At 32.5% G+C, this 19,142-nt stretch overlaps 1 protein-coding gene across 1 annotated transcript in view; it reads right to left on the bottom strand.

Moving 5' to 3' along the window:
- LOC136040022 (voltage-dependent T-type calcium channel subunit alpha-1H-like) overlaps positions 1 to 19,142 on the bottom strand; it is a 351,811-nt gene that overhangs the window by 12,268 nt on the left and 320,401 nt on the right. The window contains exons 29-33 of the mRNA XM_065724088.1: positions 18,586 to 18,778; positions 9,568 to 9,719; positions 4,686 to 4,757; positions 2,616 to 2,784; positions 785 to 934 (exon numbers count right to left, since the gene is read on the bottom strand). Of these exons, the coding sequence (XP_065580160.1) occupies positions 785 to 934; positions 2,616 to 2,784; positions 4,686 to 4,757; positions 9,568 to 9,719; positions 18,586 to 18,778 (736 nt within the window). The remainder of the gene's footprint in view (positions 1 to 784; positions 935 to 2,615; positions 2,785 to 4,685; positions 4,758 to 9,567; positions 9,720 to 18,585; positions 18,779 to 19,142) is intronic.

Genomic DNA, 19,142 nt, shown 5'->3' with positions numbered 1-19,142 from the left:
CCAAATAGGAGTAGATAGCAAAGTAACAGTCTGTGTTCGAGCAGATGAGACTCCGGGTGGATTCCAGAAAGTCTAGTGCAGAGCTCTAAACACGGCCTGATTCGGTTTAGATGCCTCATTCTCAAATATTTTTATTCCCAGAGCACCTGAGCCATATTCTAGTCTTCATGCAGGTATCCAAAACCTTCTATAACTTTATAAAGAGCGGCGAAGAGTGGATCAATGGATCCGTTTTATAAATTAAGCTTTAGAAAAGTCCCGTGTCAGGAATTGGAAGTAAAAGACGGCTATTGCAACTCCTCATCTAGAGCCCGAGTCAAAATGTACGATTGCTTATATGTTTGGATGGCAGTATTATGAAGTTTTTTTTTTAAGTAGCGGCGTTTATTTGACCATTTTTCATTTCTATGGTTTTAACCACATTTTGAGTTTTTTGCAACCCTGACAACGGATAAAGTCTTGTACTTATAGTGCTGCATAATTTCAAATGTACAGGAATGTCTTGCATCCCTTTATGGTCTCAAAAATTTTCTAAGAAAAAATAGGAAAAACTGACCCCCTATAGACTTGTTGCACTTCTCTTGAGACTGCGACCATTTACTTGGTCATCTATGCTCACATTTTGCCAAAATTTGACGTCACTTGAATACGTTTCTGTATTGTTTTGGTTAAAACGTTGTCGTTGTATATTCTTATAACGCATGACCTGGAGATGACTAACATTTCAAAAATCTTAAGGCAATGGTAAGATAACTAATAAAAAAAAAAGAAATAATAAACCTACCCAGTCGTCCAAACAGTTCAACACCAAGTGCGGCAAAAATGAAAAATAAGAGGTAGAACAGAAGGCCTAAATTTCCAACTTGGGGCAAAGCTTGAAACACTGTATCCAGCAGTGATCGGATGCCACTAGCCATCTTCAAGAGTTTCAAAACTACAAAAACAAATTCATTATTTAATCTAACTGAAAAAATGAAGCGAAGGGGGAGAACCAAACAGGCTGTATTAAAATAGTGATGCCGTAGTTTGCATAGTGTCGAGTTGCATGACACCTATTCCACAGGGAGTGGGAAATTCTGCTAATTGGCTTAGTTTTTTTTGCTGGATCATGGTACAATGTGTTTTGACGAAAACTATTTGATCCAAGTGTTTAAATAAGGTAAATAGAATGTTTCTGCGATAAGATTTATTTTCCATTTTAGAATTTGTGAAAACAAAACTGGTATCTTTAGAGCTAAATAAGATCCCAAATTATGGGTAAGAGCAAAATCGATCCATACTGCATACTGGGTCTGGGTCTGGAAAAGTCACTACCCCAAGGTAGCACTGGGTAACATTGAAACAATATCCAGAGCAAGGTAAGGCAAGACTTTTTAGCAGAGCGAGACCTTAAAGTTTTTAGACTGGCCAGACCCAGGCTTTTTCTGACAGCCGTTCTAAACACACGTAGCTTATCTTAGTTAGGCCTGTCGCAGGACAATTCTAGTGATATAGACGTTCATAACCAAACAAAGCTATTTCTTAAATGCTCAGTCATTCCCTCACTGGGTAGTCAGTGTGAGATTAGTGCTTGTCTTGTTAACTCAATAAACAATAATTCAAAGAGAGGAAATAGAGTCCCGTAATCAAACGTTCCATGGCACATATATCTACAAAATATTGAAATGGCTAAGTTTTTGCCAATATTTTAGTTTTTCATTTTGGATAATTTGCCTGTTTTTTTTTTGCAGTTTATAAAGTCACCCCTCCTCTGCCCAATTTTATTTTTACCAAGCGGCTTGAGATGTCAAAACAGTTTACAAATTTATCGTCTTACACTAATGTGATATTTTACTTGTTTCTATTTCTAAGAATAAATCCTATTCAGTTCGTATTCTTTTACACATAGTCCTTTTCATGCTTAACCTATAGGAAACTATCAACATTTCTAACCCCTATGATTTTTTTTTCTTTGAAGAGACTACTAAGCTTCTTTTTTGAGTTTGGGGTTGGGAGCCCACAAACCCAACTGCTTATAGATGTTAGCAACCGAGGTGGTGAATCGATTAATAATATTCAATGGATGAGAACTGGCTATGACTTTGTAAAAAAGAAAAATAGTAATAACTATAAGATTGGTTAATTTATTTTACACCGATAAGCTAAAAAAAAAAAAAATTAACATTAAAATCGCATTTGGAAAAAAACCATGTACCCTACGTCAAAGTGTTTAAAGAATAAGCCACCTCCTGATTTTATTACACCAACCAGAAATTTATTGTTCAAAATATAATTAATTTCACAACTTCTGCGATATTGCTTGATTTTCTACGTCAGCGTCTTCTGTAGTATTTGTTATATTTTTGCACCCTGATTTTGCGGCCTTGGCCAATATTGGGAAAGTTGCATGATCCTGCAGACATAGACTAGGCCCAGAGGTGGTTTTAGGCGGGTAGAGGGGCACTTGTCCCGGGCGCAAAAATTTTAGAGATGCAGAATTCAAATAGACAATCTAACAGTTACAATCATTTTGTGATTTTCGAAATTTTACCCGGGATTCACTTTTCAATTCCCGTCAAATGGTTTTTTAGAGCTTTCAGAATAAAAAAAAAAAAAATAAATAAAATAAGCTTCACCTCTAGCAATCCGCATTACTCTCATAACTCTAATGATTGTCGGATTGATTGGAATTATATCTGATTCCATCTCTTCTAACACAATCCCTGCAAGTGACAGGAACACTATGATTATATCTAGCTGATTCCAACGGTCTACACAATATCGGTTCACTCCCAGTGACACGGCCTGTAAAGAGTGATATTTTAGTCGGAAAGGTTATATCTAAAACAATTGTTACTATTCATTAAACCTTTAAAATGAGCCTTAGAACAAATTTTGAAATTATTGACATGCACAGCTTCACTATTTGAAAAGTAGGAGATAATAGTGACTTTTTATGCTAAATTACCGACAAATATAAATTAAAAATATCTTCTACTATTATTACTACTAACAACCCACTGCAGCACTAAGCCACCTGAGGCCACCTCAGTAACTATTGGTGGTATTACCGAATATATCACACACACAATATTTTTTTTTCCAATAATGAATTATTTTAGCGTAAAAAAAAAATCCAAAGGCACAACCTCTTCCTAAAAATACAAAATGTGGTTAAGTAAAATAAAGAAAAATTGACTTGGGATAATCCATGATTATGAACTAGAATAGAATTATTCCTTTTTGGCTTTACTATACTCGATATTTTTACAAAATTTTGTTTTTAAGTTTCGTCTTTCAAAGCATTAGAGAAGAGAATTATAATAATAATAATAAACAAATGTAATACATTTTTCCGGATGATGAAATAAAATCAAAACTGCAGAGAAGTTTTATTTTATATTATTTATATTCCGTGATCTCCAGCAAGACTGGCTACGCGTTGAATATAGCTTATTCCAATCGATTTAAGTTAATTATTGTCGATGTCGGCCAATGGAAGCTATTGGCTGAAAACTATAGATTCTGTGTCATTCCAAAAGTTTTCATTTCATAGAAAATAGTTTGTGGTGAAAATCAATTGTTATCGAAATAAAAAGTGAATTTGAATACAATTGAAAATATGACGGAAGTATTCAGCAGTATATGTGTTAGCCGAAGTGGCAATTATCAGAATTAGCAACTAAGCTGCATTTTGAAATAAAATCCTATGAAAGTAGAGTCACTGCAAAGCTCAAGTTAAAGCCAACACTCTGATGTTGCACCTTAATTTTTTTCAATTTTTGGCAATATTTATGAATTGAACAGCTTTTAAAATTGAAGCTAGTTGCATCTCTACATTATATTTTTTTTGTTTGCATTTATATCCCATCAAGCCTATTTATAGGTGTTTTTAGTGAGATATACACAGATTGCGTCTGATTTTGAGTTCTTCCAATTAAAACCCATCCCCAGAATGTTTGAGGATATTCATAACGAACACTGCCTGAGTATAGTAACTTATAATCAAGAGGTTGCAAATCCTTGAACTTATCCCCTGAATAATCGTTGCAGCAATAGCTGCAACTTAGTAATGAGCGTACCACAGCCAATAGTAACCAAAAACTAATCATTACTGGGGAAAAAAATGTCTAGTGGTATTTTTTATTTATTTAAGGTGAATCGGGAATGATAATAATTCTACAGGTTCATCTTAATAATAAAAACTTTAGTGGCAGAAATATATTTTAAGAAATTTTGAAAAAGAGTTTGGACGCTCTCGAAGATGGCGTGGGAATGAAATGAGAAGTCTCCAGTTGGGACCGTCTTGGCACCCATTCACTGGAGATTTCGAGTCTCTTGAGTTTCTTTGAGTCATCTTGAAAAACAAAGATTTTATCTATTCGCTGAGAATATTTTTTCATCTGCTTCTAATTTCATTAGTAGTTGGGTTACCTTTGTTTCTTATTTAGCGTCCACATGTACCCTACTTTCAAATTTTGTTTATTATTTTATATCAATTCGAATTTTTTAGCAATATTAACCATTCCTGTATCCTGTTTAAGTCTTCTAATAAAACACCTGTCAGTGTTTGTTACTTATTAATTATTGCTCTTGTAGGCTGCTTGATTATCCACAAGTAAAATAACTAGTCATAAATCAATACTAATGTTAAAGCAATAAGACAACTGTAAAACAAGATAGAAGCAGGGATACAAACAACAAACCTTTAAAATTGCTTCTATGATAAATACGGTTGTAAAGATATAATTGAAAACTCGCAGTGAAAAGTCCAGTTCCTAAAAAATAAAACTAATAAAAAAATTATCGAATCAGCTTTTCATAGCCATTCAGATTGCTCTTATCTTTTCGCAGTCCAAGGATTGGCAGAAAATAAATGCTAAATTGTTTTTCGGAATCGTAGTTTGGAATCGGATTGTAATTGGAAATAGTACTTTTGATAAACTTGATTTACGATCTTTAATTTCTTTTTTCTTTTTTGGTCCCTTTTGAATAGCTTTCAATCAAAAGCTTTTTTGGTGTGTTTGGTTCACTTTACTTCTAAATCAACCAGGGCGATGTTATCGTATCATTTTCCATACGCTAGTAGCCTTCATTAATGTTTTAAACAAACTTTATGAATATTTGGTGACATAGAGATTGAAAGAGAAAAAATGGATAGGAAAATCTTTTTTTTTTATTTTTGCTTTACAACAATGTATCTATTGACAGGCAAGAAATGAAAGATTTATCAATCTATTTTATTTTCTTACTTTTTTTTTGTCTGTTACGGTTCCCATCTTCGAGTACCACTGCTGAAATACTACGTTAAATTTAAAGTTTATGCATAAAAGTTATCTTCTCAAATTACCACTGCTAAACAGGAATTATCCAGTTATCAGACATTTGGAATAAGATCTTGGCTGAGATCTGAAGCTGGATCTTAAATAAAATAAATACAGAAAGATATCACGAACTGTAAAATTCATGCAATAACAACTAAAAATTTCCCGATTGCTTGCTAACCTTTTTTATAGTTTTAAACACCAGTTTTTAGTATCTTCAGTTGTCAGCAGATGGAAACTAATATATTTGCACAGGGTTCAAAACAGAAAGGCAAAACTGATGTATACAGTGTGACTGAAGGTCTGAAGAAAGATAATTCAATTATATTAATCATTGTTCTTAGTGTGAAGTTTTAAGAAGCCAGATTGATGAACCCTTATGGGAGATATTTTCAAATCTGGATCGATTTATGGATCAAGTATTAATAAGGGTGGTTCAGGCAGGTCTTAGGAAAAACCCTTGTGCAGTAGATCAAGTCTTCAGTCTAAGTGTGTTGATAAAAAAACATGCTAGAGAGAGAAATTTAAGGCTATAGCCTATGCAGCTTTCTTGACTTGAAGGAAGATTTTGATGAAGTAGTAAGGGAGTTCCTTAGTAAGAGTATGCTACGATTAAGATTGTCTTGAAGATTATTTAAAAGTTTACTAGCCATGTTTAGCGTAGTTAGAACAGTTTTTCGACAAGGAACACAGTTTTCTAGTGTAATAAAATCTAGTAGAGGAGTCAAGCAAGGATGTAGTTTGTCACCTAGGTAATTTTCTTTATTTATTAATGACAAAAAGAAGGAATGGGGAAGCACCTGTTTCAGCATCTAGGAATAGGGCAGGAGCTCTTTTAGAATAATTATCAGGTAAATCTTTGCTTGCTCTTTTTTCCATATGAAATTGTATTGATTGTAAAAAGTGACATTGAGCCGTAAAGAATTTCAGATTTGACCCATGAGTGCTTAACAATAGATAAGTTATCATTAATTTCTGATAATTCAGCTGTTGTAATATTTTCGGACAAGGTGGAATTTAGAAAAATTTCAATGTGAGTGGCAATGAATTGCAAACTTTAAATAAATTCTCCTACCTAGGGAGGCAAGCTTTCATCAAATGGTAGATGGGTTAGCTATATTGACTTTATGATGAATAGAGTGCTAAGGGCGACGTGGAATGTATTAAGAAGTAGTTTAAGAATATAGGCCTAAGCGACATTAAGTTAATGACGAACATTCCCAATAGTAAGTTAAGACCAGTGTTTATATATGGTTGTAAAAGTTGGAGATTTCGAAAGGGAAATGAATTAGAGAGGATTCACTTAAGTTTTCAAAGAAATTGTTTGGTGTAAGCGATAAGATAAGTGGATTAGTTTTGAGATGCTATTTGGGGCCAATTATTGCAAGAGTACATAGATCGGTTAGCGTGATTACGTATTGGGAAGAACTAGTATATCTACAAGAAGATAGGCTATTATAGGCAGCATGCCAAGAGTGTTTGGGGGATAAGAGAAAATGTTCTTGGGCTAGCCAAGTAAGAAACATTTTAGAAAGTTGTGGAGAAGCTAGGCAGTAGCATAACGGAAAAGGAGAAGAGGTAAGAAAAGGGGATGGCACGCAAACTGGTAAGGATTATTTTAGAGAACCAGGGAATCCAGAAGTAGTATTATGATAAAACAGCGTCCTCGTTTTTATGTCTTTTTCTAGGATTAAGGATGCGATGGCGAGGAACTGTATTTTAGCATACAGTGTTACTGAAGACCTGAAGAAAGATAATTCAATTATGTAAATCATTTTTCTTAGTGTGAAGTGTGAAGAAACCAGATATTGTTATGTATCTTGATATTGTGATGTGTGAAGAAGCCAGGTAGATATTGTTCGTTATAATGACCGTAATAAAAAGAACGTCTGGCTTCCAATACCAGAAGAGGAAAGCTGAGAAAGATAAGTTCATTTCAAAATAAAGAGGGTCATTTTTAAAGTATTTACGCCAGGAGCAAATCAAATAACAAAGTACCGCGGTTCAAGAGGAAGCGGGACCGGAACCCTCATCAGGAGCAGATTATCTGCATCAAAATAGTAGTAATAATTATGTTGTTGAGGAGAACGTCAGTGAAATTCGAACAGAGGATGAAAGTGTAGGTACTGAAGAAGAGATGACTGTGTCTACGCTAGAAAATCAAGAATCAGAATCAGCTCTTGATTTTCACGACCCAGCTACTTGGCCTGCCAGGTGCTGTGACGCTCTTCGGGTATCTCTTGTTTAACATGGTCGTCATAAGGAAAAGGATATAGATTTTCCACTCGATATCGGTCAGAAGATTTAAAAAAATCATTTCAAAAGGCAACTAGCCAATAGTGAATGTGTCTTTCGTACGTGTTTACTATACTTAAAATCTAATGATTTAGTTTTATGCTTTTGTTGTAAACTGTTTTTAAATCAATTTCACAACCAAGTTTTTGTTCAAAATGAACCAATAACTGGAAAAAGTAGCTAAAATTCTGTAGCTAAAAAAAGTAGCAATATTGAAAAGAGCGACAGTCACATAAATTGCTTTCATGAATGGAAGGAACTTGAGTTAAGATTAAATAAATACAAAACTGTATATTATAAAAATTTACGGCTGATGAAATAAGAAGAAAAATGATGAAAAGGTGTCTTGGAAAGAATAATTAGTCTTGTACGAGTTTTAAGAGCTCAAAATCCAGCACTTCGAGGAAAACACGAGAGACTCTTCACAACCGGTAATGGAAACTTCTTGAAATTTCTGGAATACTTTGCGCTATTCGTCCCCTTGATGCTTGAATATCTTCACAAGATTCAAGGCAATGAGACAAATGTACATTACTTGGGCAAAGATGTTCAGAATGAAATGATTAAACTTTTAGTGAACGCAGTGCAGACTAAAATTATTTCTCTAGTCAATACTGCAAAGTAATACTCTATGATTCTTCATTGCACTCCAGACGTCTGCCATACAGAACGAATGACTGTGATTGTAAGATTTGTGGCTATCACGGAAGCTACAAGTGAATATTGAAAGCACTTTTTAGGTTTCATACCCTTGACTAAGACAACTGGTGTTAGTTTAACTGAAGCAGTTGTTAAAAAGTTGAAAGAACTCAAACTTTGCATCGACGATTTACGCGGTCAAGGCTATGACAATGGAAGTATTGTGAAAGGCAAACACTCAAGAGTGCAAATGAGAATTAAAAAGATTAACCCAAGAGCGTTTTATACTCTGACACGAAGGGTTTCACGTATAATTACCTATCTTAATTATTGTGGTTCGAGTAGCCACACAGGTTAAATTTCCTCGTTAACTATTCTTTATGTTGTTTGTATTTGTTTATGTGATATGTGATTGTGTATGTAAATTAATGTAATAGTCTCGTTAAGTGGGCAAAAATGCATAAGAATTGCTGATTTTACCAATTACGAGCAAAAAATCTAATTGTGGGTGGAGGGGAGGGGCACAAAAAATATCTTGTCTATGGCAGTAGAATAGATTGCACCGGCCCTGAGCTTAACCCAGAGTTCTCCTTTATTCTTCGCCTTGAAATTATATTTTTTCTCAAATTACATGCATTATCAACGTGTTGTAAGAAAAATGAGAAACAATAGCAAGGCTTTGAAAAATGCTTGAATTGCAAAATGACGTTTCTGAAATATTTGGATGTGTAAGTTATAGTGGATAGTATTAATCTTTTGCAGTCGTAATTGGATAAAAGATGATTCCATCCAATTTAAGTCGGTTTTAAGATCATCAACATTTAATAAAGGCTTTGGCCCAAAAATCCTCATTTTTTGTTAGTGCTCAAAACAAGAATTTAAGCATGATGTTGCTTTTTTATTGAGGATTAGGTCAATTCACTTTTAAAAAGAGGCACGGTCTCCGGCGTCTCCCAATGCCATTTAAACCATTCTTTCTTATGACACGTTTTGAGTGGACTTGAATCCCCTCTTATCTAAGTTTAGTATGTCATAACTAAACTTAGTTCAACTAATTATCAAGAAATAATCCTCCTTGAAAACTTATTACATATATCCCTCTTCTTTGTCACAGCCCTTTCTTTCACCTTGTCCTAGTCTAAAGTTGACAAAACAATATGAAATAAAAAAAATCGTTTTTGATATGTTGTTCCTAAGCTTAATTTGATCAATTCTCCGCAAGCAATCTCTCTTGAAAACCTATTGCATATATTCCCCTTCTTTTTCATAACCCTTTTTGCCATCTTGCCCTAAGTCAAGAACCTGGAAACAATTTGGAAAAAAGACTTACCTCTGGCATATCATAATATTCAGCGGACATTGTTACTACATTTAGTCCTATAATTACAGCTATTCCAAGGTCAAAGTACCCTGTTGTGACAACAGAATGTAGATTCTTTCTCCAAGGAGGGTACGACGAGTAGTACGGAACTTTCCTCAGTTCTGTAAAAAATAGTTACCATGTCATAACAGTTAGGTCCATTTTCAAAAAATTTATGAGACAAGGCTCGTTGAAGTTTTTTTATTTTATAAGGGAAGCGTAAAATACAACTTTTTCTTGTGACCAGATTAGAGACACAGAAAATTTAACTTAAAATAAGAACTATGTCTGCTTGTGGAATGAAGGTTTTGAATTTTAGAATGTTCCCTGGCCTGTTCCCAAAAAAGATTATTTGCTTAAGGACGTTAAGCCGGCAAGAAGGGAGGAAGGAATTAGAGGTGACAGACAATTTAAGGGGGGATATGATTGAAAAAAATTAAAATAGGGCGTGACCTTGATAAAATATAAATCACCAGGCTTAAAATAACTTGGAACTCTTCAACAGAGGTTTTAACCTTCTAGGTACAGGTCGAAATCGATTAATAATATAGGATTGAATTCAAAAGCCCAACGACGGGCGATGTCAAGTTTTATTAACAAGTTTTTGAAAAGATTTTCACACGTATTCATATATTATAACTCATCAGACTTATCTATCTGGCATCTCGTATTTCTCTGCATGAGCGACTTCACGCGTCAAATAATGAGCTAATTCAACAGTAAGTTCAATCAATGTTTATATAATGAGATGACACTCTTAGCAGCTTTGAACCATTGTCAATTTTAAAGTTCCATCGAAAAGACTCTGTCACGTATAATTTGAGCCATTTTAGACAGTCACATTTTGGGGTCTCTTTTCTTAACTGCGGTCAATCAAATGAGAGGCTTAAAAAAAATTGGAAGGTATGTGCTTTGGTTTGGCTGCATACTTAAAGATATATCGGAATTGCAGCACTATGTACGCTTGACCGAGTAAGTTACAAACCGGTCACTTTTTCCTAGCCTTTTTACAGTCGAAAGATAAAGGGTATTTGACTCGATATATCACTGATTGAGCTGTGCAAGCACACCCAAATGTTTAAATTATTACTACGGCTGCGTTTAATTAGTCAAGACAAGATCTACAAAGCATAGAAATGAAATTGAAGAATTAACTATGTGTTCAGTGTTGCATGTCTTCTATCCGCGTGTGTCTTTGCTCTTCATTGTCATTTTTTAATTGCTCACAAGCTCGGTGTCGCATATCTCCTAATCACGTGGTCTTTGCTCTTCATTTCCATTTTCGACATGCCACCGCAGTTTTTTTAAACGCGCGTGTCTTTGCTCTTCATTTTCATTTTTGGCTCGCTCACATGATCGGTGTCGCATGTCTTTGAACCAAGTGTGTCTTAGCTCTTCATTTTCAGTTTTGACACACCGCCGCTGTTCTTCCAACCGCATCTGTCTTTGCTCTTCATCTTAATTTTTGACACGTTTTGGGATTTTGATTACTTCAGACAAAATAGCAATGCATTTTGCTTTAGCTGCTTCTATTGGTATTGTCCAAATTGATGGTTCAGGTTGTTAATTTTCACCCATTATGAATTTAATTCGTTTAGGCCGTTCTCTCAATTTTATAACGTGTTGGTTCTCGTGTTCACGTTCACGTGTTGGTTCCAAAGAATAATCATTTGTAATAACTGTAAATTTTCGTTTCTTGGAGCTTCCTACGGGTATTACGTTTGATAAATAACTGATTATGTTGGAAATTAAGCCATCTTTTTTATAACATGAATGGCATCATATTATGTCATATAAAGAAACTTTTATGTTAGTACATTACGTCATTGTACATTACAAATTTTTATTTTAATACATGACGTCATTTGCAAAAACCAAAATTAAGGCTCTTAACGAATTTTATCAAACTTCAGACCTATCTAGAGGGTTCTTTTAGGCGTTAATATCCCAGGATACCAATTTTCTCGAAAAATATACAATTATTGCTCGTTTATAAAGATAGTACACATGTACAGTGAAATGTCTTACTTACATAAAAGACTATTGTAGGGAACCCTAGCGAAACCCAGGCCCTCGTACTCGGCAAGCGTAAAGATAGCATATATTTGTTTCTCTAATTACGTAGTAGCATAATCATCGCTTTATTTTTTTGTTTTAAGTCATTAAGTGTCAAATCATCAATTTCGTCTGAATTAAGAAATTTTGGTTTTATTTCAATTCCTACTTCCTGTTAATGCATAAAAAATCATTTATTTATAGGATTTGTTTTCTCCCGGGGCTCGTTGTGATTCTCACTGTTGCTTTTCATCTAACCGCAGGTTTTGTTTACGATTCGATAATATCATCCCTTTAGATTTTTTCTAACTGTGGATTTATTTTGTTCATTATTTTCATTGTGAATTCATTGTTATACTTGTTGTCTTGTTATAATTGTTCTACCTACTGCAGATCTTATTACGTTTCGCTCTCGTGCAACACTACCTCAACCATTTGTCCATGTCTTTTGCCTTAGCTGTTATATATGCCGTCATATATACCAAATAAACTCCTTTCTCAGCTTCTTCCCAGTCGTTACATTTTTGATTTGATTGTATTCTTAAATAGTTCAACAACGATCAGGAATGTTACAATGCCTATGTCATCTAACCTATCTAAAGAACGCATTGGCATAATTATTACTTCATTATTTATTTTCAAGTTAGTTGGTGACAAATTATACAGTTCAGTTGAACAAAGAAATTCTGGCGTCAATTCAATTCCTCCGTCCTGTTTATCCTTTTACGCACGCTATAATGACATATTCCTTATTCCATTGTAATTGCTGAAATATATATATTACGCAACAGCATAATTGTCGTGCTGTCCTTCAGTTTTAAGAGACATTGTCGTTTGAAATTCAATGTGGTTTTTAATGTTTCTTGTTTCATGCCTTTTTCTTTAGTTCTTGTCATCTTTTGTAATTTTGCCCGTACGAAAACTATTTTCTACTTCCTGTATATCCATCAAAGACTCCGTTAAACTATGCCGTTACTTCATTTTATTGATACTTTACTTTGTCTTCCAACAGCAGATTTCGGTGTGAAACATTTTCGTCGGTAATTCAATGTAATTTTTGCTGTTTCTTGTTACATGTCTTTTTGTTTTAGTTCTTCGGAGTCATTTGTATTTTTTGTTGTAATTTCTCATGAGATACTAAAAATGATACTACCACCCTTGGGGAGAAAATGATGTATTTTTTACTCTTTGAATGTAAATAAATGTAACGTCACTCACATGATCTTGTTTCTGGCATGAATTCAATTCCTCTTTCCTGTTTATCCTTCACAAATGCCAAAATAACTTCATTCAATGTGATTTTGCTGGTTTTTTTCCATGTCTTTTTTTTAGCTGTTCAAAGTCATTTGTTATTATTTTTGTAACATCTCATGTGTCAGAAATACTAAAAACGATACTACCACCCCTGGGAAACAATGACGTATCTTTTACTCTTTGAATGTCAATAAATGAAACGTCACTCACATGATTTTATTCCTGGCATGAATTCAATTCCTTTTTCCTGTTTATCCTTCACAAATGCCAAACACTTCATTCCGTTCCAGGATACTCGAGAAATTCAGGCGTGAATTTGTTTTCTCCTTCCTGTGCATCTTTGCTGACATAAAAATAACACTTCTTCATTCTAGGGTGAAAGATGAACAATTTCAATTCAATTAAGTAATTTTGGCGTTAATCCAATTCCTCCTTTCTGTTATCCTTCAAAGACTTACGCAAGCTAAACTAACACGTTCCTTCATTCCATTGTAATTTTACTTTGTCTTCTAACCGCAGATTTCGCTGCACAACATTTTCATTTGCAATTCAATGTGATTTTTGCTGTTTCTTGTTCCAGGCCTTTTTCTTTAGCTGTTCAGACTAATTTGTCATCATGTGGAATTTTGCGGGTGTCATAGATACTAAAAACTGTACGACTACTCCGGGGAGAAAAACGACGTAATTTGTGCTCTTGAAATATATATAAATGTAGCGTCATTCATATGAATTTTTTCTCCAAATTTAATGCTCTAAACAAATTTTCTTAAACTCTTGACCTTTACAGATGGTTTTCAGGCAAGGAAATCTCAGAGTGTCAATTTTCAAAATTAAAATATGGAGGATCTAAAGCCAAACTGGTCAGCCTTGACAAAAAACGCAAAGAACTCTTTCTTTGCGTTTTTTTTTTGTGAGAGAGATAGCTCTTACGATAAAGAAAACAAACGGGAGTACGGCCAGTAGAAGAAAAAGACAAAACAAAAGCGATAGGGATATTTTGCCTGTATGAAACAAGACGTCTTCAACCCTAAGAAAACAACGATAAAAATTAAAATACCCTAAAATGAAATAAAAAAAGAAATTAAAACACCAAATATATATATATATATATATATATATATATATATATATATATATATATATATATATCTATATATATAAAAATAAGTTGTCTGTCTGTGGATGTGTCAGGTGACGTCACCTGAAAAAACTGGATCAGGTGACGTCAAAACTGAAAAAACTAAAAAAAGGCAAAAACTACAAAAAAAACTAAAAACTAATAAAAAAAATAAAAAAGCTAAAAAACTAAAAAAAATAAAAAAAGGCAAAAACTACAAAAAAAACTAAAAACTAATAAAAAAGCTAAAAAACTAAAAAAACTAAAAAAAGGCAAAAACTACAAAAAAAACTAAAAACTAATAAAAAAAATAAAAAAGCTAAAATACTAAAAAAACTTAAAAAAACTAAAAAAAGGTAAAAAACTAAAAAAACTAAAAACTAAAAAAAACTAAAAAAAAAGGAAAAAACTGAAAAATAAGCTAAAATAAAGGTAAAAACCAATAAAAAACTAAAAAAAAAACTGAAAAAACTAAAAAAAGGCAAAAACTACAAAAAAAAAACTAAAAACTAATAAAAAAAGTAAAAAAGCTAAAAAACTAAAAAAAATAAAAAAACTAAAAAAAGGTAAAAAAATAAAAAAAATAAAAAATAAAAAAAAACTAAAAAAAAGGAAAAAACTGAAAAATAAGCTAAAATAAAGGTAAAAACCAATAAAAAACTAAAAAGAAAAAAAGGAAAAAACTAAAAAAAATTTTCATCTAAAAAACTAAAAAAAACTAAAAAAGGTAAAAACTAAAAGAACTAAAAAAGAAAAAAATAAATGACGAAACTCAAAGAGAAAGCGACCAGGACAAAAGGAATGTTCGATTAGCAATCAACAAAGCACCGGGACACAGGGAGTATAAATGACGACCAGGACATAAGTAAAAAAAAAAAACTATCTATATATATAAAAATAAGTTGTCTGTGGATCTGTGGATCGTGGATCAGGTGACGTCAAAACTGAAAAAACTAAAAAAAGGCAAAAACTACAAAAAAAACTAAAAACTAATAAAAAAAATAAAAAAGCTAAAAAACTAAAAAAACTAAAAAAAGGCAAAAACTACAAAAAAACTAAAAACTAATAAAAAAGCTAAAAAACTAAAAAAACTAAAAAAAGGCAAAAACTACAAAAAAAACTAAAAACTAATAAAAAAAATAAAAAAGCTAAAAAACTAAAAAAACTAAAAAAACTAAAAAAACTAAAAAAAGGTAAAAAATTAAAAAAACTAAAAACTAAAAAAAACTAAAAAAAAAGGAAAAAACTGAAAAATAAGCTAAAATAAAGGTAAAAACCAATAAAAAACTAAAAAAAAAACTGAAAAAACTAAAAAAAGGCAAAAACTACAAAAAAACTAAAAACTAATAAAAAAAGTAAAAAAGCTAAAAAACTAAAAAAACTAAAAAAACTAAAAAAACTAAAAAAAAGGTAAAAAACGAAAAAAAATAAAAAATAAAAAAAATAAAAAAAAAGGAAAAAACTGAAAAATAAGCTAACATAAAGGTAAAAACCAATAAAAAACTAAAAAGAAAAAAAGGAAAAAACTAAAAAAAATTTTCATCTAAAATACTAAAAAAAACTAAAAAAGGTAAAAACTAAAAGAACTAAAAAAGAAAAAAATAAATGACGACACTCAAAGAGAAAGCGACCAGGACTAAAAAAACTAAAAAAGGTAAAAACTAAAAGAACTAAAAAAGAAAAAAATAAATGACGACACTCAAAGAGAAAGCGACCAGGACAAAAGGAATGTTCGATTAGCAATCAACAAAGCACCGGGACACAGGGAGTATAAATGACGACCAGGACATAAGTAAAAAAAAAAATTAACAAAAGACGACCGGGACACAGGGACACAACTACAACGGGGACACCGGGGGAAACAGGGGGATATAAATGACGACCGGGACAAAAAAACTAAAAAGAAAAAAAAACTAAAAACTAATAAAAAAACTAAAAAATCTAAAAATCTAAATAAGCTAAAAAAGAAAAAAAAAGGAAAAAAATAAAGGAGAAAAACAAAACTAAAAAACGAATGTATATACAGACCGGAACACCGGGATACAAATGACGACCGGGACACAGGGAATATAAATGACGACCGGGACACAGGGACACAACTACAACGGGGACACCGGGGGAAACAGGGGGATGTAAATGACGACCGGGACACCGGGACAGGGAATGGTCGATTAGCAATCACCATCAACAAAGCTCAAGGGCAATCATTAGAATCTTGAGGTATAGATCTGAATACAGATTGTTTTCCCATGGACCATTATATGTTGCATGTTCAAGAGTCGGTAAACCTGACAATCTATTTATATGCAAAGACAATGGGACAGCAAAGAATGTTGTATATTCGCAAGTTTTACGTAGTTAAAACCATATATATATATATATATATATATATATATATATATATATATATATATATATATATATATATATATATATATATATATATATATATATATATATATATATATATATATATATATATATATATATATATATATCTATCTATATTCACAGGTGGGACATAGGGACACAACTACAATGGCGCGTAACTATTATGGCGCGTAACGACTTACGCGCGCGGGGGGGCTTGGGGGGGGCGCGAAGCGCCCCCACCAACTAGGTGTTGGGGTGGCGCGAAGCGCCACCCCAACAGCTAGTATATATATATATATATATATATATATATATATATATATATATACTAGCTGTTGGGGTGGCGCTTCGCGCCACCCCAACACCTAGTTGGTGGGGGCGCTTCGCGCCCCCCCCAAGCCCCCCCGCGCGCGTAAGTCGTTACGCGCCATAATAGTTACGCGCCATTGTAGTTGTGTCCCTATGTCCCACCTGTGAATATAGATATATATATATATATATGGTTTTAACTACGTAAAACTTGCGAATATACAACATTCTTTGCTGTCCCATTGTCTTTGCATATAAATAGATTGTCAGGTTATCCCCCTGTTTCCCCCGGTGTCCCCGTTGTAGTTGTGTCCCTGTGTCCCGGTCGTCATTTATATTCCCTGTGTCCCGGGTCCCGGTCATCATTTGTATCCCGGTGTCCCGGTCTGTATATACATTCGTTTTTTAGTTTTGTTTTTCTCCTTTATTTTTTTCCTTTTTTTTTCTTTTTTAGCTTATTTAGATTTTTAGATTTTTTAGTTTTTTTTATTAGTTTTTAGTTTTTATTTCTTTTTAGTTTTTTTGTCCCGGTCGTCATTTATATCCCCCTGTTTCCCCCGGTGTCCCCGTTGTAGTTGTGTCCCTGTGTCCCGGTCGTTATTTATATTCCCTGTGTCCCGGTCGTCATTTGTATCCCGGTGTACCGGTCTGTATATACATTCGTTTTTTAGTTTTGTTTTTCTCCTTTATTTTTTTCCTTTTTTTTTCTTTTTTAGTTTATTTAGATTTTTAGATTTTTTAGTTTTTTTATTAGTTTTTAGTTTTTTTTTCTTTTTAGTTTTTTTGTAGTTTTTACCTTCTTTTTAGTTTTGTTAATTTTTTTTTTTACTTGTGTCCTGGTCGTCATTTATACTCCCTGTGTCCCGGTGCTTTGTTGATTGCTAATCGAACATTCCTTTTGTCCTGGTCGCTTTCTCTTTGAGTGTCGTCATTTATTTTTTTCTTTTTTAGTTCTTTTAGTTTTTACCTTTTTTAGTTTTTTTTTAGTTTTTAGTTTTTTTAGTTTTTTACCTTTTTTAGTTTTTTTAGTTTTTTAGCTTTTTTATTTTTTTTATTAGTTTTTAGTTTTTTTGTAGTTTTTGCCTTTTTTTTTAGTTTTTTGTCCTGGTCGCTTTCTCTTTGAGTGTCGTCATTTATTAGTTTTTTCCTTTTTTTTTTTAGTTTTTTATTGGTTTTTACCTTTATTTTAGCTTATTTTTCAGTTTTTTCCTTTTTTTTAGTTTTTTTTTATTTTTTATTTTTTTTAGTTTTTTACCTTTTTTTAGTTTTTTTAGTTTTTTTAGTTTTTTAGCTTTTTTACTTTTTTTATTAGTTTTTAGTTTTTTTTTGTAGTTTTTGCCTTTTTTTAGTTTTTTCAGTTTTTTTTTTAGTTTTTTATTGGTTTTTACCTTTATAGTTTTTTTAGTTTTTTAGCTTTTTTATTTTTTTTATTAGTTTTTAGTTTTTTTTGTAGTTTTTGCCTTTTTTTAGTTTTTTCAGTTTTGACGTCACCTAATCCAGTTTTTTCAGGTGACGTCACCTGACACATCCATCCACACATCCATCCATCCATCCATCCACAGACAACTTATTTTTATATATATAGATATATATATATATATATATACACCACAGAAGCTAAATAGAGCTGTTTCAATAAGAACACTAAAGCGACTGTCGCTTAGTTTGTTTTGTCTGTCGCAGAGTGTGTTTTAAAAACAAAATTATAAAAATATATTATTGTTATAAGAAAGAAATTTTCTTGAATTCCCAAAACTTCTTAATTTACACTCAGTCAAAGATTGATACAAGCATTTTAGAATGGTGAATAACTGCATTTTCTTTTATTAATAAATAACTAGCTTCCTATACTATGCCGATTTTAAAGAAATAAAACATACTTTTTTTCCTTTTCTCTAACTTCTGAGCTCTCTTGGCAAGCCGTCTCGCTCTTTCTTCTCTTTCTTGTTCTTCTCTGCAACGATGAAAGTTTTCAACCACAACTCCTACGAACATGTTAAGGACGAAAAATCCAACCAGTAGGAGGAACGAAATAAAATACAGAAGTCGCCATTCGTTATAATTTTCAATTGGCTGGAAGGTAAAAAACTGGTATAGATGCTCCAGTATACCCTATTTAGAACACACCATATTTAACAGTTAAATAAAATATAGACTACTATATGTGCACTAAATGTGTATAGGCTACTTTAGTAGAAAGTTCTGAAATATCAACGTTCCGAAAAAGCATAACTATCGTAATTTTCTTTATTTTTAAGTCATGTGGTGGTAATTCTGCTGTTTCAATTGAATCGAGGAATTCTAGAGTAAAGTCAATTCCCCCTCTTACTTTATCTCTTACAGAATCGTAACTTTTATATGACTTGAATTCTCCTGGAAGACGATCGACAATTTTCACATTTATTTTACTAGCTTCTTTGTTGATTGAAGCTAAAAT

The sequence above is a fragment of the Artemia franciscana genome, chromosome 20 (genome assembly GCF_032884065.1).
Source record: "Artemia franciscana chromosome 20, ASM3288406v1, whole genome shotgun sequence".
Classification (NCBI taxonomy): Eukaryota; Metazoa; Arthropoda; class Branchiopoda; order Anostraca; family Artemiidae; genus Artemia; species Artemia franciscana.
Note: the sequence above shows the minus strand (reverse complement) of the source record. Positions and strands in the feature narration are given on the sequence as shown.